The 23,306-nt window shown below is 38.9% G+C and overlaps 1 protein-coding gene and 12 non-coding genes across 14 annotated transcripts in view; 1 reads left to right on the top strand and 12 right to left on the bottom strand.

The window, feature by feature from the left end:
* The window catches only part of lrrc75bb (leucine rich repeat containing 75Bb), a 33,041-nt gene extending 17,435 nt beyond the window's left edge, over window positions 1-15,606 (top strand). Inside the window, exons 4-5 of one of the 2 annotated variants that reach the window (XR_010530589.2) lie at window positions 13,916-15,007; window positions 15,399-15,606. Coding sequence is in view for 1 of the 2 variants with exons in the window: in XM_065261677.2 (XP_065117749.1) it covers window positions 13,916-14,498 (583 nt within the window). In the remaining variant the exon portion in view is untranslated. Of the gene's footprint in view, window positions 1-13,915 lie in introns of both variants that reach the window. The other variant, XM_065261677.2, reaches the window with a different exon arrangement.
* trnag-gcc (transfer RNA glycine (anticodon GCC)) lies at window positions 11,200-11,270 on the bottom strand. The gene has a single exon. It is a non-coding gene; the product is annotated as a tRNA-Gly (tRNA).
* Window positions 11,360-11,430, bottom strand: trnag-gcc (transfer RNA glycine (anticodon GCC)). The gene has a single exon. It is a non-coding gene; the product is annotated as a tRNA-Gly (tRNA).
* On the bottom strand, window positions 11,520-11,590 carry trnag-gcc (transfer RNA glycine (anticodon GCC)). Its single transcript has one exon. It is a non-coding gene; the product is annotated as a tRNA-Gly (tRNA).
* On the bottom strand, window positions 11,681-11,751 carry trnag-gcc (transfer RNA glycine (anticodon GCC)). Its single transcript has one exon. It is a non-coding gene; the product is annotated as a tRNA-Gly (tRNA).
* trnag-gcc (transfer RNA glycine (anticodon GCC)) lies at window positions 12,065-12,135 on the bottom strand. Its single transcript has one exon. It is a non-coding gene; the product is annotated as a tRNA-Gly (tRNA).
* On the bottom strand, window positions 12,338-12,408 carry trnag-gcc (transfer RNA glycine (anticodon GCC)). The gene has a single exon. It is a non-coding gene; the product is annotated as a tRNA-Gly (tRNA).
* trnag-gcc (transfer RNA glycine (anticodon GCC)) lies at window positions 12,498-12,568 on the bottom strand. The gene has a single exon. It is a non-coding gene; the product is annotated as a tRNA-Gly (tRNA).
* trnag-gcc (transfer RNA glycine (anticodon GCC)) lies at window positions 12,771-12,841 on the bottom strand. The gene has a single exon. It is a non-coding gene; the product is annotated as a tRNA-Gly (tRNA).
* On the bottom strand, window positions 12,932-13,002 carry trnag-gcc (transfer RNA glycine (anticodon GCC)). Its single transcript has one exon. It is a non-coding gene; the product is annotated as a tRNA-Gly (tRNA).
* trnag-gcc (transfer RNA glycine (anticodon GCC)) lies at window positions 13,092-13,162 on the bottom strand. Its single transcript has one exon. It is a non-coding gene; the product is annotated as a tRNA-Gly (tRNA).
* On the bottom strand, window positions 13,253-13,323 carry trnag-gcc (transfer RNA glycine (anticodon GCC)). Its single transcript has one exon. It is a non-coding gene; the product is annotated as a tRNA-Gly (tRNA).
* trnag-gcc (transfer RNA glycine (anticodon GCC)) lies at window positions 13,414-13,484 on the bottom strand. Its single transcript has one exon. It is a non-coding gene; the product is annotated as a tRNA-Gly (tRNA).
* Window positions 15,607-23,306: the final 7,700 nt, after the last annotated feature.

Here is a 23,306-nt window from a genome sequence, read left to right as displayed (position 1 = left end):
TGTGTGCCAATAAGGCCAGACTACAATACACCCCATTGGGGCTATTTTTTTCCTTTACTCCTATCAAAATGAAACTTTACACAATGAAAGTACCCATGAAAAGTAAATTTTTTTGTATTACAAGTTGCTTTGAAAATTAAATTTAATATGCATATGAGCTATACACTAATCGAATATGCCCAAAATACACCCAAAAGTAACTTTTTGGTATTACAAGTTTCTTTTGAAATGAATTTGAATATCCACATGAGCTTTACACTTATTTAATATGTCCTAATTTGCATAGGCAGAAACATCATTCATATGTTTGATAAATATATCAGCCCAATGTTCATCCAATCATCCTGCTGCTTTTAGACTGGCCTCTAACCTGAAAACTGCCTGGCTTGGTAAGTCCTGCCAGCTGTATAACCCCCACCGGTATAATCTTCAGGGTCACGGAGTAACACAAGCCTGAACAGAAGGGGAGAGTTGTGTTTTTTGTGTGTGTTTTTGTTATTACATTTTTTTATGTTTTTTATCCAGCCTGGATCCTCAACCCCTTCTCTGTGGCTTTTGGTTCGGGCACCCCCATATCATTTCCTGGTTTGTTCTTTACTTGGTTCTTCCACTCTGGGTTATATTCATCTGATAAAATTGCCTCACTAAAGCAATCTGAATTGCAGCACTAGCAAAATCTTTACAATTTAAATGCATGTTAAGCTAAAAAATAGATCAATACAGTAAATTTATTAACAAAACACAAGAAAGACTGATTCCTTTTTTCTTAAGGTCACTAGTATAACAGCATAAATGTACCTGAGGTTTCCTTGCAGCATTGATATGGGTAAAAAAAATTGCATTACAAAATACATTCATTACAATGCAGTGCAATTGGCCATTTATTTTGTTGGGGCACTATTATGAGTCAGTGCTGAAACAATTTATATAAAATCCTCTTATGTTTCAGAATTTAAATGACATTTTTATTAAGAATGTGTAATTGATTGTTTTCCATACTTACATTTTAATTAGGGAACGAAAACCTATACCATATTATAGATTTTTATTTAAAAGCAACTAAATGATTTCAGACTTTTTCCATTCAAGATGACACATCGAGCTCTTCAAACAATCCAACCACAATCATTTTGAGGCTGTAATTCTACATCTCGTCTATTTGGCATAGGAAAGGGATGGCACTGAAAAAAGTAAAGAATGACACGAGCTTTCTCAAACAAGCTAAGGTGTTTAGCCAGTCACAGGAAAATGTGGGAAAAGGCATCATCATTGCAGGTGAAAAAGCTCTAGTATCACTGTATGGGGGCAAAAGGATGATTCACTGGACATGCTGAGATAACAGGCAATTCTTTATTAAAGTAACTCAGAACTCATCTCCAGTGGAAGCTCAATCTCTTCCTCCAACGTCAGCAGCTGCAAAGTTCCATAGTCGTTGGGTCTTTTACCAAATGATGAAGTGGAAAGGGGGAAGTGAACCTATGGACCCAAAACCTTGGGGGTGCCATGTTTTGGATGGGAGATTAATGCCAATAATGACTGATCAGCCAAGCAGCGTAACGAGCCAACACCATGTCAATTTTTTCCCAGGCTGGGAGGACCAGCTTAAACCAGCTACTGCCACCTTAAATCAGCAAAAACCAGTTACCAGCTTATGCTGGTCTTAGCCGAATTTTTGTTAATCACTGCTGTGACTAAACCAATACGCATAGGTCTAAAAGGTACCAAATTGTGAAAAGCGCTATATAAATAAAATTGAATCGAAAAAAATTAAATACATAAATAAGATGCTCACTTACATTTTAGGCTATAGCGTTACATTATAACCACATTATACTTTATAGCGGCATTTTCCGGGCTTCAGATCTGGATGGCATGATGCACACAGCAGCTCTAAACTTCAGCTCAATCATTACATTTGCAGAAAAATTGATCCATACCATTTAAAATCATGTTTACTTACTGCTGCACTTTTGGAGTTGATAGTTACGTCCACTGTAGTTGCAAGAAAGACTGCAGCACAAAGAGATGCACATGCAAAAAACATGGACCCCCTTGCACTAACATTTGTGGAAAATGTTGTGGTAATAGCTGTACAAACTCACAGTTGCCTGATTTATCAGATGAATATGACCCAGAGGGGAAGAACTAAGCAAAGAACAAACCAGGAACTGATATAGGAGGTGCCAGAACCATGAGCCACAGAGAAGGGGTCGAGGATCCAGGCTGGATTTAAAAAAAGATGTAAAAACAAAATCACCAAAAAACAAAAACACGAAAAAGGCCTCCCCTTCTGTTGCTACTTTGTTGTGGTGGGGAGGCTTGTGTTCCTCCGTGACCCTGAAGATTATACCGGTGGGGGTTATACAGCTGGCAGGAACTACCAAGCCAGGCAGTTTTCAGGTTAGAGGCCAGTCTAAAAGCAGCAGGATGATTGGATGAACATTGGGCCGATATATTTATCATATGAATGATGTTTCTGCCTATGCAAATTAGGACATATTAAATAAGTGTAAAGCTCATGTGGATATTCAAATTCATTTCAAAAGAAACTTGTAATACCAAAAAGTTACTTTTGGGTGTATTTTGGGCATATTCGATTAGTGTATAGCTCATTTGCATATTAAATTTAATTTTCAAAGCAACTTGTAATACAAAAAAATTTACTTTTCATGGGTACTTTCATTGTGTAAAGTTTCATTTTGATAGGAGTAAAGGAAAAAATAGCCCCATTGGGTTGTACTGTAGTATGGCCTTATTGACACACATTTCGGATTGATGAGAAATTAACATATTTCCTCAACTAGGATTTCTTAGGACTTTTAGTATGTTGTTCTGGACACCTCATAGAAATGATCTATGGTGAAAAAAATTCTTTTACAATTAGTCTGTCGTAAAACGCTATTTTGCCTGGACTATTTAGTTTCACTTATATGATTTGTGATCAAGTTGAGTTTTAGTCAAAACCAGGAATTGCATGAGGTAGAGTACATGCTAAGTGAAGAAATCATTTTCATTTTTAGGGTGAACTGTCCCTTTGGACCCCTCTCTCATGTATCTGGTCTTTAATCTACCCTCTTATGTTTTTCATTCCTACTTCTTGACCTCCTTGCAGGCTGTGTTTAAATGTGTCTGACCTACATATCGTGTGAACGGGCGGCCTCCCGGAGGGCTGACAGCAGAAGGGTCATCCACAAGTCTCACTCCTTTTTTAGATGCTACACATCGATGCACACAAACATTTTGGTTCCCTAAAGAACCTTACAATCAAAAAAAATTTCCACTAAAGTGCTAAAAGTTCTTTATGGAACCATACAGCCAAAACCGATTCTTCTATGGCATAGCACCTTTATTTGGAGTGTTGTTCCTCCAAACCGGACCTTGCGTAACGTTCAATCTTAAATTATCTTTCATAAATCTGATGTTTTTTTTTACTTTGCCTCGATGTGGTAAAGAGCTGCGCGTCATGCCTCAATGCTTGACTTAATCCCATCAGATAAGCAGTTCTGTGAACTGGTGTTAGATAAGCATCTCTAAAGCTTATCTGCGTATAATCACCAGTATCACATGGGGAAATCACGGTACAGTACATGTCGCTAGCTGTAAACAACAGGTGTAAGATTATATCTAACCATTGTTTTTAAGAGAAGTTATATTCTGTAGATGCTTTTATCCAAAGTGTTTCACAAAAGCTATATAGTTTATCAGTACCTGCGTTCTTTGAATCCAGAACCTTTTGCACTGCTAATGTATCATGTATTACCATCATAAGGGTAATTTTTTTGAAATTGAGATTTATATATCATCTGAAAGCTGAGTAAATAAGTTATCCATTGATGTGGTTTGTTATGATAGGACAATATTTGAAGAGTTTGGTTCCAAAACGCAATAAACCCTAATTTGGATAAAAATGTATTTTCGAAATCAAGAAAGTGACAAGATGAAAACCACTATTTTCTGTTACAAACTTTCACGTAGCATCTTTAGGTTATAATTACATAAAAAATTTAAATCCATAATTTGATTTTCAAAGATTTTTTATAAAAACTGATCAGATTATTTTTTCCGCAAAATGCAATAAAGCAATTAAGCATAAGTTTTTTTTTAAATGCTATAAATCTATTGAATTAATATAAAAATGTACATTCATCTTTGCCATGTTATATTCATTTAGTTAACTAGTTAAAAAAATAAACATTAACGGCATTAACCTAAACACTTACTTTGTCATATTAAGAACACTGTCATTGCTGCTGTCATCCTTGGGATGTCATCGCTGAAATTTTTTGGTCCTGCTTGATTTTCATTGACTAAGAGTAAAATAATGGAAAGTTTTTCATAAGATCCCCTGGGTCAATGTGTTAGCATGACAGAAGCTTGATGCTGTCGTAGGGGAAAACGAGCAACAGCTGGCATTTTTCCTTCGCCCAAGTGCCTCTCATGTAAATTATTTGAATTTGATGACTTACGTTTCTTCCCCGCCACAGTCTTATTAATGCCATCAAAATTACTATTTTGTTTTTGTTTGTTTGTTGATCACAAAGTACAAAATAGATGAGGAAAACTAGGATTCTGTGTGTATTTAAAGCGCCGCCATTGTTGTTTACAATGCGTGGAATGGTGCGCTGTGATTGGTTGAGCGGATGTATTGCATTTTGCAGAGAAGGAGGACTGGCGTTTGTCGCGCTTTGGAAAAAGGTAGAAAAGATGACAGAATAACACAACAGATATCAGATTTTGCGTTAAATTAAGAATTTACTTTTTAATACTGACCTGATACAATACTGATTTTGGCGGTAACTATTTTTTTTTAATGCCATTTATCGCGTTTGGGAACCAAAATCTTAATTTGGCCGAAAAACAACTATTTGAAAATCTGGAATCTGAGGGTGCAAAAAATCTAAATATTGAAAAAAATGCCTTTAAACTTGTCCAAATGAAGTCCTTAGCAACACATATTACTAATAATATATAATTTTTTTATAAATTTTCAGTAGAATCTAAGTTCACAAAATATCTTTACTTAATATCCTAATGATTTTTGGAATAACAAATTTGTAATTTTTGTAGCCTATGGCTACAAATATATCTGTCCATGATCAAATATATTCTTATACTGAAATGCAAAAGTTTTTAATATTTAATGCAAAAAGTGTATTTTTACATCATTGCAATATTTGTTGGACTACCTTAAATGTATGTTGATTTATTTTTTTAATTTATCAGATTTTTCACATACTGAAAAAAAATGCGTACAATAAATCTCTTTAGGTTAAAGCGTCACCAAATGCATAATTGTCAGTTAATTTTGCTCCACTAGAACCACTATTTAAAAAAAGTAGCATAGTACAGTCCTAAAACAAACCTTGCATCATCATATTTTATGGTAAGGCATGGATAGGGGGCAATCGTGGCTTAGTTTGTTTTTCATGTACATGAACGTACATGCACAGTCGAATGCATAACAGACGTTCAACTCATGCGAATTTTCGTAAGGATAGCTTAATGGTTAGAGAGTCAGGTTTGTAACCCTAGAGTTGCCAGTGGATACTAACACCAGGCATACAATTCCTGTGTCCTTCTTTAAAGATGCATTTTCCCTCCATAACCTTGATTGGCATTACATCACATCTCTTATTTGTCTGCGAGCAAGCAACTTGGCAAAACAACTGCTAAATATGCAGACACATAAATTCCCAGAGTGCTGAGGTATTAGGGTCGAGCAGACAGTCGGCACCAATCGACTATACAGTAGATCTTACACCAGCTATCAGCCGTGGGGTAGACCTTTCGAAAGCAATACATTTTATTGCCATTTTTGCAGCTGTAACTCTGCTGGCAGGGATCCTGCTATGCTACTGTTGTAATCCATCATTTCTTTGGGGGCGACCCTCTCCAATAATTCAAGTCAAAACCATATATAGACAGAAAGTAGAGACAGACATTGGACTCATACTAACAAACACGTACGCATAGCTAGAATGTTGCATTAGCACTGAACTGGTTTTGGTTTATGGAAAACACTGCGCTGAAATGCCAGGAGAGCTTTGAAGTCTTTTTTAAAGCGTATTCACAGATACGAGAAAACAGGGCTCCCAATCAGCAGGAGTATCACACTGTCACACACATCATGTGCTGTTATTGTCATTATAATTACTGCTTTTATCAAAGGTAACTCTGTCAATGGCTGTGAATATAACAGCACTACAATGTTGTGAGCTTCTACAAAAGGGTAACGCATATGCTTTATGATCTGAATTAAATTGCTTGTTTTGAAAGCTGTTTTTTATTTGGCCATAATTAGATGAATCTTAAATTTTGCTTACTACGTTTTTAAAGATGTTTAGGCCACGTTTACATGACAGAGATGTAGTACAAAACAGAAAAGTGTTTTCTTTTGCGTTTTTGAAAAAAATTCAACATTTTGCCGTCAAAAAGATCCGCGAAGACGACTAATAGTGCTGCATTATGCGTGCCAGTAGATGGCGATGTTACTTTGTAAAGAAACACTAAACGCTTGCCGTCATACACATTCTTCTACAGAGCGGTAAATACAATCAATCAAGATGGCAAAAGCATCAAGCAGTTTTGTTTAGATGGACATTGAGGTAGTAAACTTTGTTGGAAAAGCGTTAATAAACTCAGTATCTTGAGCATCACAAACACAGTCCTGTAGGCCACCATTGATATTTTGGTTATACTCGTGCATGCCTATAGACTCAATGAACGCCATCACATGATGTCACAGTTTTCACAGATTCACATTTACGTAGTTTGCACAGAGGCGGCGGCGTTATCAAAACTTAAACTTTTAAACCGTTTTTTAAAAGTTTGCGTTTTTAGGACCCAGAAACACTGTTGTCAAGTAAACTTCATGAAAACTTTCCCATTTACGGTTGAAATCAAGTGGTGTAATTGGTCCCTAACATTGCTGGGTAAAACATCGTTTTACAAACATTATCTCAAGGGTCAGTCGGAACATGAGAAACAAAAATTTGACTTAGATGTCCAATCAGAAGAGACATGTTACACTGCATCTTAAATTCATCTAAAAACATGTTGCACTGCCATTATTTCCTATAGAGCACATGTCAGACTGTCAGTATAGGACTGTACAGGCCTTCGAAACTGCCATGTTGTTAGGGCTTAGTGAAAACTTACACAGAAATCAGCTGAAGAGACAAAGTTAAGTTTCATGGAGAGTCGTGGCGGGGGAGCAAAGCCGCCTGGCCTTTGTAAGTATGCGGATTTGCATTGACAAGTTTTTGAAAGGTTTTACCCATAAGTCAGTGTATGTGAAGATAGAGGAAAGCATACACTTTGGTTGAGCACAAATTCTGTTGAAGCTTAGCACGTAAATGCCAGATTTGCTTAGTCAACCGATGTTACAGATCTTAAGCAGATGAAACCATGTGTCTGGTGGTACTGGAGACATGAAATGTGTAATAAAGAACATGGCATAGGCCTGGCAACTTCCTTTGTTTGTTTTTGTGGCTTTTTCATTGTAGCCTCTCACTGATCTTGCGGTTGCTCTTAATAGGTCATGAAAGCTCTTGGTAAAAACATGTCAATATCCCAAAGGGCAGCGTGGATGTATGAGGCAATTAGAGCCGGTAGATCTCTCATTAAGTGTGGTCTTCAGCTCCTCCGTGGATTTTAGAAAATTCCTCACCTAATTTAATCATTCGATGCATTGATCGCCTTTGTCAGCTGACCTTATATTTGACTCCAGAAACCACTTTCTTTGTCTGCGATATGACGTACATCTGAATCTTTGTTATGTGGGTCTGAAATGATACATAGCAGGAATGAAAAATAACAAGGTTCAAAACTAATGGATACTCACAAAAATTGAGCAGAATTCAAGGCAACTTTTTATATAATTAGAATATCATCAAAAAGTTGATTAATTTCACTAATTCCATTCAAAAAGTGAAACTTGAATATTATATTCATTCATAACACACAGACTGATATATTTCAAATGTTTATTTCTTTTAATTTTGATGATTATAACTGACAACTAAGGAAAATCCCAAATTCGGTATCTCAGAAAATTACTAAAGACCAATACAAAGAAAGGATTTTTATAAATCATGGCCAATTGAAAAGTATGAACATGAAAAGTATGAGGATGTACAGCACTCAATACTTAGTTGGGGCTCCTTTTGCTTGAATTACTGCAGAAATGTGGCCTGGCATGGAGTCGATGAGTCTCTTGCACTGCTCAGGTGTTATGAGAGACAAGGTTGCATGGATAGTGACCTTCAGCTCTTAGGCATTGTTGGGTCTGGCATAGGCTTTCACATCTTTCTCTTTACAATACCCTATAGATTTTCTATTGGGTTAAGGTCAGGCGAGTTTGCTGGCCAATTAAGAACAGGGATACTATTGTCCTTAAACCAGGTACTGGTAGCTTTGGCACTGTGTGCCGGTGCCAAGTCCTGTTGGAAAATAAATTCTGCATCTTCATAAAGTTGGTCAGCAGCAGGAAGCATGAAGTGCTCTAAAACTTCCTGGTATATGGCAGCGTTGACTTTGGACCTCTGAAAACACTGTGGACCAACACCAGCAGATGACATGGCACCCCAAACCATCACTGACTGTGAAAACTTTACACTGGACCTCAAGCAACGGATTGTGTGCCTCTCCTCTCTTTCTTTAGACTCTGGGACCCTGATTTCCAAAGGAAATGCAAAATTTACTTTCATCAGAGAACATAGCAGGAGTCCAGTATTTTTTTGTCTTTAGCTCAGGCGAGACGCTGTCTGTTGTTCAAGAGTGGCTTGACAAAAGAAATGCGACAGCTAAAACCCGTGTCTTGCATATGTCTGTGCATAGTGGTTTTTGAAATACTGACTCCAGCTGCAGTCCACTCTTTGTGATGTCCCCCACATTTTTGAATAGGTTTTGTTTCACAATCCTCTCCAGGGTGCAGTTTTCCCCATTGCTTGTACACTTTTTTCTACCACTTCTTTTCCTTCCTTTTGCCTCTCTATTAATGTGCTTGGACACAGAGATCTGTGAACAGTCAGCCTCTTTTGCAATTACCTTTTGTGTCTTGACCTCCTTGTGCAAGGCATCAATGGTCGTCTTTTGGACAACTGTCAGGTCAGCAGTCTTCCCCATGATTGTGTAGCCTACAGAATAAGACTGAGAGACAATTATCTGATTAGAGTGTGGCACCAGGGGTCTTCAATATTGAACCTTTTCACAATATTCCAATTTTCTGAGATACTGAATTTGGTATTTTTTTCTTTTTGTCAGTTATAATCATCAAAAATAAACATTTGAAACATATGTAATGAATTAATATAATATACCAGTTTCACTTTTTGAATGGAATTAGTGAAATAAATCAACTTTTTGATGATATTCTAATTATATGACCAGCACCTGAATAGTTGTGTTGTTATAGTACCACCAATAGGGGTCACTAAAGCCTACCAATGTTGTTAACACACTGAAGGAATGTTGACCCCCATGCTGTTAAATTTTTCATTGGTTATCAACATGGTAATCACTTAGTGATAGTCCCCTGCCATTGAAAGAGTCCCCTTTGTTACTTTCAATGGCAGGGGACAAACCCACTCGGTTTGTTTAAATTAAACATATTTGACCCTACTATGGGTTAAAACCAACCCAGAATTTGTTTCAGTGTATTAGTGCCTGAACCATAGTACATGTTTTCTTTGTGAAGTAGTCTAATTTGTTTCTGATCCGAGTATGTGTCATCATCCATAACAGACAACCTAAAAGAACAGACAATGTTTCTTAGTTAAAGGGTATTCAGATCTCCAGTCTAAACCTGGCCCGCCAGACTGGCGCTGATGCTTTACTTCGCAGATAGGCAAGTGATTCTGAGCTGCAGTCCGTTAAGCCCCCACCCCACCAGCTCACAACACTCCTTCCCATAACTACGACACTGACACACAGCAAGTGTTTTGGAAAAGGGCTGATCTGTGGGGTTTGTGTGGCTGGACCTCTGCTCCCATGCAAAAAAGTGGGTGCAGTGCCAGGGAGCTCCTGTAGGAAACCCTTAATCCAATCAGTCGAGCGCAGACTCAGAACAATACTGCACATGGCAAAGGAAGTCCAAATCTTGCAGTCACAGCACATGCTCCTCTGAATGTAATCCTATCGTGCCAAGCAGAGAAACAGATGGACTTTCCCCACTGCAGAGGGGCAGGGTGCTACAAGGTGATTGAAGGAGGGAGCTGCATTGCTGTTCAGTAGCAATAGCAAGTGCCCTGGAGGCATTTGTCATCCATAAGAGCCTTTTAAATAATACCCATATAGAATATATTACACACATTCTTTTAAAACGAATACATTCTGAATCGCTTTGAATTAAAACGTTTGCTAAATGTGTAAATGTCAGTGTAATGTAAAGGATTGGTCTGTGAGCAGGCTGTAAAAATGCTTGTGATTATTTATTTGGAGATTAATTTTCTGGTTTGAGCCTATCACGGTGTCCTATTTAAAGAGATAGAGAGATGTAAGTATGAAGTAATACATTCTTAGTGTGACGGCTAACTGCCGAGATTCAAGGAACTGAATCTATTCGAAGTGACTCCATAGTCCCAATCACTAATTTTAGGAACTGAGTCTTGACTGTGTGTGCCTGTAAAAGCCAATACCCACCTAGTATTACTATCTCATAGCAAATCATGCACTTCCAGGAATCGAACCCCACGTGGCAGGCGAGAATTCTACCACTGAACCACCAATGCTTGGAATGCATGCTTTTTAAGGCTGCGTCAGTGGAGAGGCGTATAAACGGAGGTCGGAGCCAGCTGCAAATGGGTGGGTTAGCAGCAAGTGGGTGGAGCTTTAGCAGCAAGTGGGCTGTACAAACTTCCAGAGGATTCACCACCGTCCCATTTAAAGTGTAACTCCTCCTACTTGCACATTTCTGAAATCCCTCCTACTTGCGGCATAATCTCCTCCCACTTGCGGCATAAGATCCTCCCACCTGCAGTCTCCGGGCTGCAGTGATATATACTTGCATCAGTGGGTTTTGATGTTACCTTATAGCAATCTTATAGCCTTAAGAGAAGTGTAGATGCATTGCGCATGGCAGGCGAGAATTCTACCACTGAACCACCAATGCTTGGGATGCATGTTTTTTACCACTGCGTCAGTGGGTTTTGATTTTTCCTTATAGCGATCTTGAAATTTGTGGCTTTAAAAAAGTGTAGATGCATTAGCCGGGAATCGAACCCGGGCCTCCCGCGTGGCAGGCGAGAATTCTACCACTGAACCACCAATGCTTGGGATGCATGTTCTTTAAGGCTGCGTCAGCGGTTTTTGATTTTTCCTTATAGCGATCTTGAAATTTGTGGCTTTAAAAAAGTGTAGATGCATTGGCCGGGAATCGAACCCGGGCCTCCCGCGTGGCAGGCGAGAATTCTACCACTGAACCACCAATGCTTGGGATGCATGTTCTTTAAGGCTGCGTCAGCGGTTTTTGATTTTTCCTTATAGCGATCTTGAAATTTGTGGCTTTAAAAAAGTGTAGATGCATTGGCCGGGAATCGAACCCGGGCCTCCCGCGTGGCAGGCGAGAATTCTACCACTGAACCACCAATGCTTGGGATGCATGTTTTTTAAGGCTGCGTCAGCGGTTTTTGATTTTTCCTTATAGCGATCTTGAAATTTGTGGCTTTAAAAAAAGTGCAGATGCATTGGCCGGGAATCGAACCCGGGCCTCCCGCGTGGCAGGCGAGAATTCTACCACTGAACCACCAATGCTTGGGATGCATGATTTTTAAGGCTGCGTCAGTGGTTTTTGAATTTTCCTTATAGCGATCTTGAAATATGTAGCTTTAAAATAGTGTAGATGCATTGGCCGGGAATCGAACCCGGGCCTCCCGCGTGGTAGGCAAGAATTCTACCACTTTTTGATTTTTCCTTATAGCAATCTTGAAATTTGTAGCTTTAAAAAAGTGTAGATGCATTGGCCGGGAATCGAACCCGGGCCTCCCGCGTGGCAGGCAAGAATTCTACCACTTTTTGATTTTTCCTTATAGCAATCTTGAAATTTGTAGCTTTAAAAAAGTGTAGATGCATTGGCCGGGAATCGAACCCGGGTCTCCCGCGTGGCAGGCGAGAATTCTACCACTGAACCACCAATGCTTGGGATGCATGTTTTTCAAGGCTGCGTCAGTGGTTTTTGATATTTCCTCATAGCAATCTTGAAATATGTAGCCTTTATAAAAGTGTAGATGCATTGGCTGGGAATCAAACCCAGGCCTCCCGCGTGGCAGGCGAGAATTCTACCACTTTTTGATTTTTCCATATAGCAATCTTGAAATTTGTAGCTTTAAAAAAGTGTAGATGCATTGGCCGGGAATCGAACCTGGGCCTCCCGCGTGGCAGGCGAGAATTCTACCACTGAACCACCAATGCTTGGGATGCATGCTTTTTGAGGCTGCGTCAGCGGTTTTTGATTTTTCCATATAGCAATCTTGAAATTTGTGGCTTTAAAAAAGTGTAGATGCATTGGCCGGGAATCGAACTCGGGCCTCCCGCGTGGCAGGCGAGAATTCTACCACTGAACCACCAATGCTTGGGATGCATGTTTTTTAAGGCTGCGTCAGTGGTTTTTGATTTTTCCTTATAGCAATCTTGAAATATGTAGCCTTTATAAAAGTGTAGATGCATTGGCCGGGAATCAAACCCGGGCCTCCCGCGTGGCAGGCGAGAATTCTACCACTTTTTGATTTTTTCTTATAGCAATCTTGAAATTTGTAGCTTTAAAAAAGTGTAGATGCATTGGCCGGGAATCGAACCCGGGCCTCCCGCGTGGCAGGCGAGAATTCTACCACTGAACCACCAATGCTTGGGATGCATGTTTTTTAAGGCTGCGTCAGCGGTTTTTGATTTTTCCTTATAGCGATCTTGAAATTTGTGGCTTTAAAAAAAGTGCAGATGCATTGGCCGGGAATCGAACCCGGGCCTCCCGCGTGGCAGGCGAGAATTCTACCACTGAACCACCAATGCTTGGGATGCATGTTTTTTAAGGCTGCGTCAGCGGTTTTTGATTTTTCCTTATAGCAATCTTGAAATATGTAGCCTTTATAAAGTGTAGATGCATTGGCCGGGAATCGAACCCGGGCCTCCCGCGTGGCAGGCGAGAATTCTACCACTGAACCACCAATGCTTGGGATGCATGTTTTTTAAGGCTGCATCAGTGGTTTTTGATTTTTCCTTATAGCAATCTTGAAATATGTAGCCTTTATAAAAGTGTAGATGCATTGGCCGGGAATCGAACCCGGGCCTCCCGCGTGGCAGGCGAGAATTCTACCACTGAACCACCAATGCTTGGGATGCATGTTTTATAAGGCTGCGTCAGTGGTTTTTGATGCTTCCTTATAACAATCTTGAGATTTGTAGCCTTAAAAAAAGTGTAGACGCATTGGCCGGGAATCGAATCCGGGCCTCCCGCTTGGCAGGCGAGAATTCTACCACTGAACCACCAATGCTTGCAATGCACAATTTTGTCGCTGCGTACATTGCTTGCATAGCTCCAATGCATGCATAATCTTTTTTCTGCTTGGTCTGTTTTTTGGGGGGGTTTTGTGTGCTTTCTTATAGCAATCTTAAAGTATAGGGATATAGGGGTGGTGTCCCTGACAGGTATTAGCTTAAGCCAGGATAAGGTCTTAGTTTATTTAGGATATATAGCTAATTTTAACCAATATGCCTTACTAAAAACATTACTGGCTTGCATTTTTAGGAAAAACAAAGGGCACTGATATATTTAAAGATATGTCAGTGCAAGTTGTTTTCAGTTCGGACAGCTCTTATATTTATTTTAGTGTAGGATTAGTCTAATCCCGGTCCGGGAAACTGCCCCCATAAACAGGTCATTTAATGTTGAATTCAAATAATGTTTTTTTGTTTCTTTTCACAGCCTTAAAACTACACTGACAAAGAAATTAGCCAATGATACAGTGGATTTGTCTGGTATCGCTCTCTCTGGCCGTGATTTGCATCGTGTGGCATATTACCTTCAGAACAACGGTTCATCAGTGACAGCAGTGGACCTCAGCTTCACAGAGCTCTTGGACGAAAGCCTGCGACTTCTTTTACCATTTTTAGGGGTGCTACCCAAACTCTCCACACTTGCCGTCAACGGTAACCGATTGACTGTAGCTATTCTTAAAGATCTGATAGAGATGGTCAAGGACCCCAAGAGGTTTCCCAGTTTGGCCTGGGTGGACCTAGGCAACAATGTGGACATCTTTACTGTGCCCCAGCCATTGTTGGTCGCTCTACGCCGACGATTTGGATTGAGGAGCAGCCTGCCTACCATTTATGAGTACAGTGAAGGCCACAGCAGTAGCTACTACCTAGAGACATCTACTGAAGAAATAAGTGTGTTTGAGGAGAAAGAACAGGATGAAGACGACGCAATGGATGATCATTTGGTTCAGGAGACCTGGAATGTAGAGGAGAAGAATGAGACCATTACGTTGCATTTCTGTGAAAGATGATGGGACGTAGTTCCTAACTCTTCTTATCATCCTAGTTTTCACAAACTAAACCACTCCAATTTCACAAATCCTTGAAGGAGCAATGTGCTAATAAACAGAATGACCTTGTAAAATCAAGAGTCAAGAGGAGAATGGTAGACGAGAATGGATGAAATAAAACTCTTTCACTCCAATGTCTCAAACACACAATTCACATGCCTGACTTTGTTCTTAATCTTAATGCTATAACAAGCAGAGTCTGTCCCATTTTCCTCCAATGTTGCAATCCAACCATGAAGAGAGTCAAACAGGACAAAAACTTTCAAATGTTTAGCCCTTGGAACATTTCACATATAAGGCGTTAACTACGACCCGTGAACCCGAACCATTTTTGCCCCCCACATCGGCAGCTCCTGGGCCTCTGATGTAAAACTTTAAAGTTGACAGATATGGCCAAATGATTGCCTCTAGGACGGCTTTCATCCAGGGTCGATTTGCCTCAATTAGAGAGGAGCTGAGAGCAGATAGAGGTGAGAGATGAGAATTAAAGGGCTGAAATGTGTGTGCGTGTATGATCGTATGTATGTGTGTGTATGTTGTTATATAGAAGCTTATGAGCTCATTAGATAGCAGACACATGGACAGCCAAGAGACTAGCAACGCTAGACATCCAATGTGATTATTTTTTTAATAAATCTCACACAGTTTGCAATGAGAAATGACATTCTTGATAAAATAAAGACACCTGGCACTATTCAGTGCACACGTACCATGTATCATATGTGTTCAAATTTTTACAGAGATGTTTATGTCACAAACAACAGAATCTAATGTTTCACAATGCTGTGTGTATATGTGTGTGCGAATACATGAGTGCTTTACAGTACATGTGACCTTTTTATGCTGCCCTTTGCTCCACAGGTGGTACCTACGTGGTTTCCTTTACAGACAGTCTGTCTGGGTTGCACTTTACATGGTAGGCTTTTCCTGTGGCTGGTCATCTCCAGTATTTGACCTTTCAGGCTTAGTAGATTCCTGTTTATGACTCCAGCATCCAGCATGTGTGACTTTTGGCTTAAAGCACCTATAGAGGATTTCTTCGGCATTAACTATTTTATATATACATATATCAACTACATGATTGTTCTTCTATGTAAAATAAACTTTATTTGTTAAACAAAACCTGAGCACTGTCTGTGTATTTGAAAATTACATTTTTATGGGACTGCTGTTAGAAGACAGAAGATGAAGACAGAAAAATGTGGAATCTGATGGTAAGAAGAGAATGAGTGTTGCGTTTTGTTTCAATATTTTTGTGAAATCAATATTAAATGAGTCCTGGATTTCAGGTCTGGTGTCTCTTACGCTTTCCATTTCTCTGTGCTCAATGTTTCTCTGTGTCTCTGTTTAATGTTAGCAGACAGCACTTTCATAATGAGACTCTCTGTAAGTCATTTCAACAGCTGACAGATTTCACGGCCAACCCCTGATGTACTGCACCATCTATGGAGCTTTAATTCACTAATGTTGTTTTTTTAATTTATTCTTTTATATAATATATGCATATCTTATATTGCATTAAGATTGCTGTTAGTTGTATTTATAGCTCTGTTATACTATAAAATAAAAAACAAAATAATAAGTAGCTCATTTTGCTTTTCAAAAACACAAAACAACTCAAATACAGACAGAATTAAGTAATTGTTAAAGGTATCATTGCGCCATCTAGTGGTGATAACTGCAATGTGTCGTAATTTGAATCACCAAGTTGGTTTGGTTAACCTTAAAAAGCCAACCCTCTCTACAGCTCCCCCAAACTTCAAATAGTGACCGAAAGCAGCAGTGATGTTTTCTCAGACAGATCGAGTTTTATCGTCATCTTTAAAGTACACACGGAAGGATTTGAAGACTTTGTGTTTGTGTATGCGTGAGAGAGTTTGATTTGTTCCATGTGTTTGACTGTTCCATAACCTGTGAGGGGTATTGCTTAATGTTTTCTGTGTGCTCTGACTCTGAGATATGGTTTATGTTTCTGTGCTGGTTGTGTGGTCCTTTGAAGAGGTAAAACATCAATAGGATACACAAAATACTCAAAGGACCACAACATTCGCCGTTTATCAATTTGAAGGCTGCAGCCTTTGGAGGTCGCATTTTCAGGCTGCATACGACTTCAAGACTGTCTTATTTCAGAATATTAACAGTTATAAAGTTGACTATTATTCTTGGTTAATCGTAAATTGTTGTAATATGCTAATGACTTGCGAATGTAATGCTCAGTGAACTTAAATAAACCAGGTTTTTGATGACGTATACAGCCTGCATATGCGACCTCCGCAGGCTGCAGCCTTTGGATTCATACTGCAAAAATATAGGCTATAGTGTATGAAGAGTTTGGTTCCAAAATTTTTGCCAAAAAATATTTATTATTATTTTGACATGTTTTCATTGTGTTTTATTGTGCTACTTAGCTGTATTTTTAAGTTATGAAGGCTTAAAAACAAACCAGCAGTTTAATTTATATTAATTGGAATGCACAAAAAAACAAGTTTAACTGAGTTATCTTTTCATATTTTTAATGATTTATTTTTGGCTATTTTTGTATATTTTGAAGCATTAAAAATGTAGTTTGCCCTCCATATATTTCATGAAAATATATTCAGGTCGCATTTGAAGAAAAACTTTGTAACCTTACGTTTTTAAAAAGTAAACAAAAAGTTACATTTAACTTTATTTTTTAACTTTTTTAACAAACATATACTTTATAAAATTAACTTATAAATAGCATGTATTTTTAAATTTTTTGCCATATGTGATATAAAATTAGAAATATATTCACTTGGGCATTACTTTTTATTTAGCATATATTTAAAATATATTTTTGGCCAGAGAAATGTATTTTTTGCCATATGGGGATTGAAAAACTGCCTTGAATGACACCATGGGAATTCATCTGCATGCAGTCATAGTGTTCCTGGAAGACCAGAAAAGTTCTTGCAGATGTGTAATTTCCTGTAAAGTCTACACAATCTGTCATCATACTGCATTTGTGACCCTGTCTGTAAAATCCAGGAAAACGCTCATAACATATTTGTGGGATTAGGAGCATCAATGTTTGATTCAGTCATTGATTTCTCATACGGCAAAAATAAATTTCTTTGGCCAAAATATGTTTTAAATATATGCTAAAAAAACATTTTGTAGAAAGGAAAGCATAATTAGATCTATTTTTGAATTTGAAAATACATTTAATTTTAGTTTTAATATCATATATTAACATATAACGTTAATTCAAAATCTATTTCAGGGGCAACAAATACATTTCTAATATTACAACCTATATAGTAAAAATGTATTTTCCTTTTCAATATATAATTTTTTATGTATACAGTATAAGGAAGAAATATAAAAGTATGTATAAAATATAGCTTCAAGAAAGTTGAGATGCATTTGCCGGGAATCGAACCCGGACACCGAGAATCAGCTAAACGGCTAAACGCTTATCCATTCATTTCCAATAGTAGTGCTAAACCACTACGGATGCAATATACTTTTGGCCGCTACGCATTCTGGCGCTGTTGCGCAGTTTTATTTGGCGGAAGTTTCCAAAAAGTTTATTCTAGGTGAACTCCAGCGGAGGAGACAACAGCTTACCGTCGATTCTTCATTTATTTAAGGTAAGATATTGTTCTTTATTTTCATTCTACAACTACTGGATAAAGATATAGCCATATCGCCAGTTGTTAGCTTTGAAATGGTAATGTTATTTATCGCTGCTCCTTTTTTCTGTTCTCTCTCACACACACACACACACCTGCGAACGTGGACCTAAGGACCCATGCACACACACAAGACAGACAGCAGGTCTGCCCCCTCCCCAGGTTCACAGAGAAGATAAGGATCAAAAGATGTGTGAAAACCAATTGACCTTTTGAACTGTGAACTTCACAGGTCAGCAAAGTGAAACAGCAGCACATTTTCTTTATCAGGTCAGATCTTTTTTAGTCAGGTTATCAAATGTGATGTGATTACAGTTTTACGCACATTTTCTGAAAGCATGCCTCGTACTCTCAGAACTCTACACACAAATCAAAAAACACTCACACAATGGGCAAAACCCTTAATTCTCCTGCAAAATGAAACTTTACATTCAAAACAATGTTATTTCTTCTCAAAATGGTATTGTGTTTTCAAATGACACACACAAACCATCATATGAATATGAATAGACATTTATAAAAACCAGTTAAACACTGATCTGCTCTATGTAAAACACTATGATGAATGGAAAACACTTCTTCACCATTCATCATTAACGACTTAGGCCTTTTTTGGTTCAGTGTTACACTTACTACAGACAGATTTGTAAAATATTTGAGAATATTTTTTTATACTCCGTCAGAACACACACATACATGGTAACAAATATATTTTATTTTTCCCACAAAAACAATTTACACAGTCTACATCCCAACCGGGTATGCCTCATAAGTCTTGAAAAGTGAAGCCTCTGGCTCTTTGATCGCCCCCTGGTGGCTGGCTGCAGTCATAACCCCGCCCTCTCCATTCAAACAAATGGGACTCTGCTCTAAATAAAAAAAATATTTACACTTCCAATAAAAGTTTCTGAAAAAGAGTTTTAGTCCTTTTAAGCAGTTGTTATCACATTGATATATGTTCAAGTGTTAATTTTTGTGATAACTTTCATTTTAGCTAGTTATTTGATGCTATAGAAACGGGGCGTGTCGTTAAGATTGGTGTGGTTGAATTGGTCGCGCGAGCGTTTGGCCGGAAGTTTGATACCGCAGCTCCGCCTCTGGCTCCACGGACGATTCCTTCTGCGCGTGCCCTGGCTCCAAACTGATGTTTTTACGTAACATGGCGGCGACCATGGTCGGACATTTTTGGCTTCAATTCATTACAATGGAGGGAGGCGACGTCGTGTCGTCCATCTTTTTTTACAGTCTATGATCCCAACCAGCACCAAGTTGCACATACAGTGGTCCACATACAAAACAAAAGAAGAATGAACTGTATACAGTTACAGTAAAAAAAAAAACTTTCCTCTCTTCTGTTTCGGTCTCTGTTTGTGATCATTGTGTAATATCTGAAATTTAAAAATAAGCCTACAGTTATTTTTCTCTTTTATGGTACAGGTCAGGATGCACAAGAACGTGGTGTTCTTCCCAGGGAGAATCTGTGTCGTGTTCCGCAAGGGACCGCACAGATTTTTTCCTCCAGGAGCAGTCCGATGAAGCCAGGCGGATAAAGAACAACCCGACTCTTCAGGAGAAGTCTGTGCAACTGAAGGAGGAGCTTGTGTGGCAGAACGCTCTTGCTGTGGTGCGTCAGAGAGGAGGAGATGCCTCAGACAGGACGGAGGTGCTGGGAGACAACATCCTTCAATTTGGAAAGTACCAAGGGAAATCCTTTAGGTGGCTTTTGAAGAATGATGTAGGATACACAATGTATCAAATTCGGAACCTCCAGAAGGAGCAGGCCTCAGGTGTTTGTATGGCTGAAGGGGCATAAGAAGGACAGCCTACTATCACTATCACTCGGTAGGCATTATGTACAGGTACGGTGGGACTGAACCATGTACCTGGTGAATGCACCAAAGTCCCCATCTAGATCCCTGTCAGAGGTACCTCACAGCAAGAGAGATATCATTTCCACCAGGCCCAGTGGATCATCGGGACCCACGGCTCCTCTGAATTATTCCAGGTTCAGGGCTGGAGAGATGTTCGGCATGGAGTACACCAGGCTGCCGTCCAGTTCCTCTCGACTGGGACAAGCACAGAACCCAGAAGAGCGAGGAATCACCTGCCTCTGTGCGTCCAACCCCTGTGCACACACCGGCTCCAGATGCAGCATCCTCCTCCAGCTGGACTCCACCCCCTGGCATGGCATCCCCTGGACCAGCACCATCTCCTGGCCCGTCAGAGGACAACCAGGAGCCTCCAGCAGCGATTGGTGAGTTTACATACTGTTTTGGACAGATTTTTTTACAATAATGTCATTATGTACTGTTGCTCATGAACTGTTGTTTTATTGTTTTTCAGGTATCTCATATGCCCTGCCAGTGGGATCATTGCAGAGGATTGCCCGCACTGGACCCATTAAGAGGGGTGGACTGGTATTTGTGTTGGACCACACGCTGGACACCTCCCATGAAAGATGCCATCGACAGCTTGCTAAAGAAGCACCATGGCGAGAAGGATATGATGAAGGTTGTGGACCAAGAATATGCAGACATGGTCCATTGGTCTACTGCAGATCCAAACAGCCTACAGAACTGGTGTTCAAAGCCGTACTGGTGTTAAGAAGCTTTGCCAGTGCTTCACATAGAAGGATATGTGCAACCTGGTTGTGGGCACCCCAACACCAGTACGGCTTTGAACACCAGCCAGGAAAGGCTTCCGGAGACACAGCAGCTTTTGCATTCTATGACAGAGGACGGTGACACGGCTAGCGTCCCTTCTATGGACAGCCTAAGTCTCATTATGAGACTGATAACTCTTCCGTCCACCTTTTCTTTCAACGAGGTCCTGTGCGCTATTTCTACTGCTCGAAGAAGGTGCATCAGTGTTATGCTTCAGAGGGACTCTCTAACCCCAAAATGCCCTTTAAAGAATTCGCAGGGACAGAATTCTTTCAGAGGGAGCTGGACGCCACCAAGAAACGGGTGTCGGAGAAGATGGAGAAGAAGAAGAAAAGGCCAGACACCCTCTGCCAATTCTGCCACCTGGAGCAAAAATAAATTGGTGAAAATAAATATTTGAAAATATATTTATAAATAAATGTAAATATATAAATTTGCCGTATGGGTTTTTATTGATTTCAATCGTTGACATGGCCTTACTCATTTAATATTAAAGATATCATGGTTATATTTTCACACAAAGTTCTTAACATTATGTAGGATGATTGTATGCAGAAAACTGTAAAAATCACAAATTTGGCTACTTGAGCTGGGTTTTTCTTTTCAGCTGTTGATATCATGGAAAATGTCGCCGCCGTCTGGATAACCGTTGGAATTACTTCAAAAAATGTTGCTTGATAGTAAACAAACAAAAAATATGTGACAAAACCTGTTTTTTTTTTTTCGAGAAAATTATAAAATTATCTCTCAACAGCAAAAGTTGTAAAGTGTAATCTGATACATTTCCACAGGCTGGTTTATCACTCAGGTTACTTCAAATCTGTACTTGATTGCGAGATAAGCAAGTTTGGACAAACTAAACTGAGGAATTTATGCAATAATTCATAAGATAGCATCAGATTTCATTAGCTTCCCACTCATTTCTCATGTTTTTTTACTTTGGCAAGGAAGTCATGTATTTATTATTCACGCTGACTGATATACTTAGTTTTGGTTTATTTTACTGGGATCACATGCAATTATGTTGGTAATCAGATGTTTGAAATGAATAGCGACTTTGTGTGTTTTTATGTGAAAGTTCTTTTTATCATTTTTATGCATTCTTTAAGTGTATTATATATGCCTATTTGCCCTAGGGATTGGGGGTTTTACAGTGTGTTGAAGTCACTTAATTTTCTTTTCCTTTCCAGTGATTGCTCATTTGCATATCAAATCACATGTGCTCACATGTCATATGCTCTTCGATTACATATGGAAGTTCCTGATGCAGGTGAAATGCATCATTCCTCTGTAGCCCTGCCCACCTAGTATACATTTTATTATATCCAATATATCTAAAACTTTAAAAATACAGTAACTGAAGACAAATCTCCAGTGGGCATCTGGTGTTGAAAAGACATTAAATGGACATCAAACGTTGATGACAAAAACAGGTCAAATATGCAAATCAAACTGACATCAAAACAATTTGATGTAAATTAAACGTCATTACACACGTAGCCTTTATATACATTAGACCAGGGCGGCATTACACCAAAACTCTTAAACAGCTATAAAAGTTGTTCATTACTATTATTATATCTTGAATTAAAGTTTATGTATACTATATGCATAGTCAAAGTTTACTGAATACTAACAATTTAAATGAAAACAGGCTGTACTCTTCGTTATACATTATAAATCAGTTTTACTTTCCAGATGTATCATGCATGTATAGCCAGATTCATAAACTTACTAACAACAACCTGCAGTGATTCTAAATATGACTGTAATAAATCATACATGACCCCTTTATTTCCTGATCGGAAAATTAAAAGGTGATATTTTTTAAAACAAGGTAAGGATGAGTAAATAATGGAATGATTTTTACTTTAGGGCCTTATAACCTTTATCGTGACTATGAAACTGCTTCAATCACTTTATTCATCTCTTACCTGCCTCTGACACCTTCAGTCTTTCTAGCTTTCTCCACCGGTTTGCTCTCCTTTCCAGCATTTAAAAAATGTTATATATCCATCTATAAAAGCAAACAAGTCACTGAAGGTGGTTAATATTCTATCTGATATGTGTTTCATACACAAAATTTAAGTGCACTGGGTCTGTTACATGCGCCAGGTGTGTTTGTTTGTTTAAACTTAAAATGACAAATTTCTCAATGGCACATTCGACACAATCATATCATTCACAGCCAGTATTACTAGAAAAAGGCAAAAATATAGACATTGTATTGCAAAATGTGTCATTTATGACGGTAAACTAAAAACGCCACTGCTTCAGGCTGCAGCGCCATTTTGAATTATTAACGGGGGGGATAACTAATTAGCTCATTTAAGGCGGGAAATATTCTTATATTTTGCAGACATGGCTGCACTCACACAGGCTAGCAAACAAATTACAACATTAGCAAAAAAAATACCTTCTATGGGGTTCCACCCTGCATTTTTATGAAA

This window comes from Paramisgurnus dabryanus, chromosome 10 (assembly GCF_030506205.2).
Source record: "Paramisgurnus dabryanus chromosome 10, PD_genome_1.1, whole genome shotgun sequence".
NCBI lineage: Eukaryota > Metazoa > Chordata > Actinopteri > Cypriniformes > Cobitidae > Paramisgurnus > Paramisgurnus dabryanus.
The sequence above is the reverse complement of the archived record's forward strand: the minus strand, read 5'-3'. Positions and strand labels throughout refer to the sequence as shown.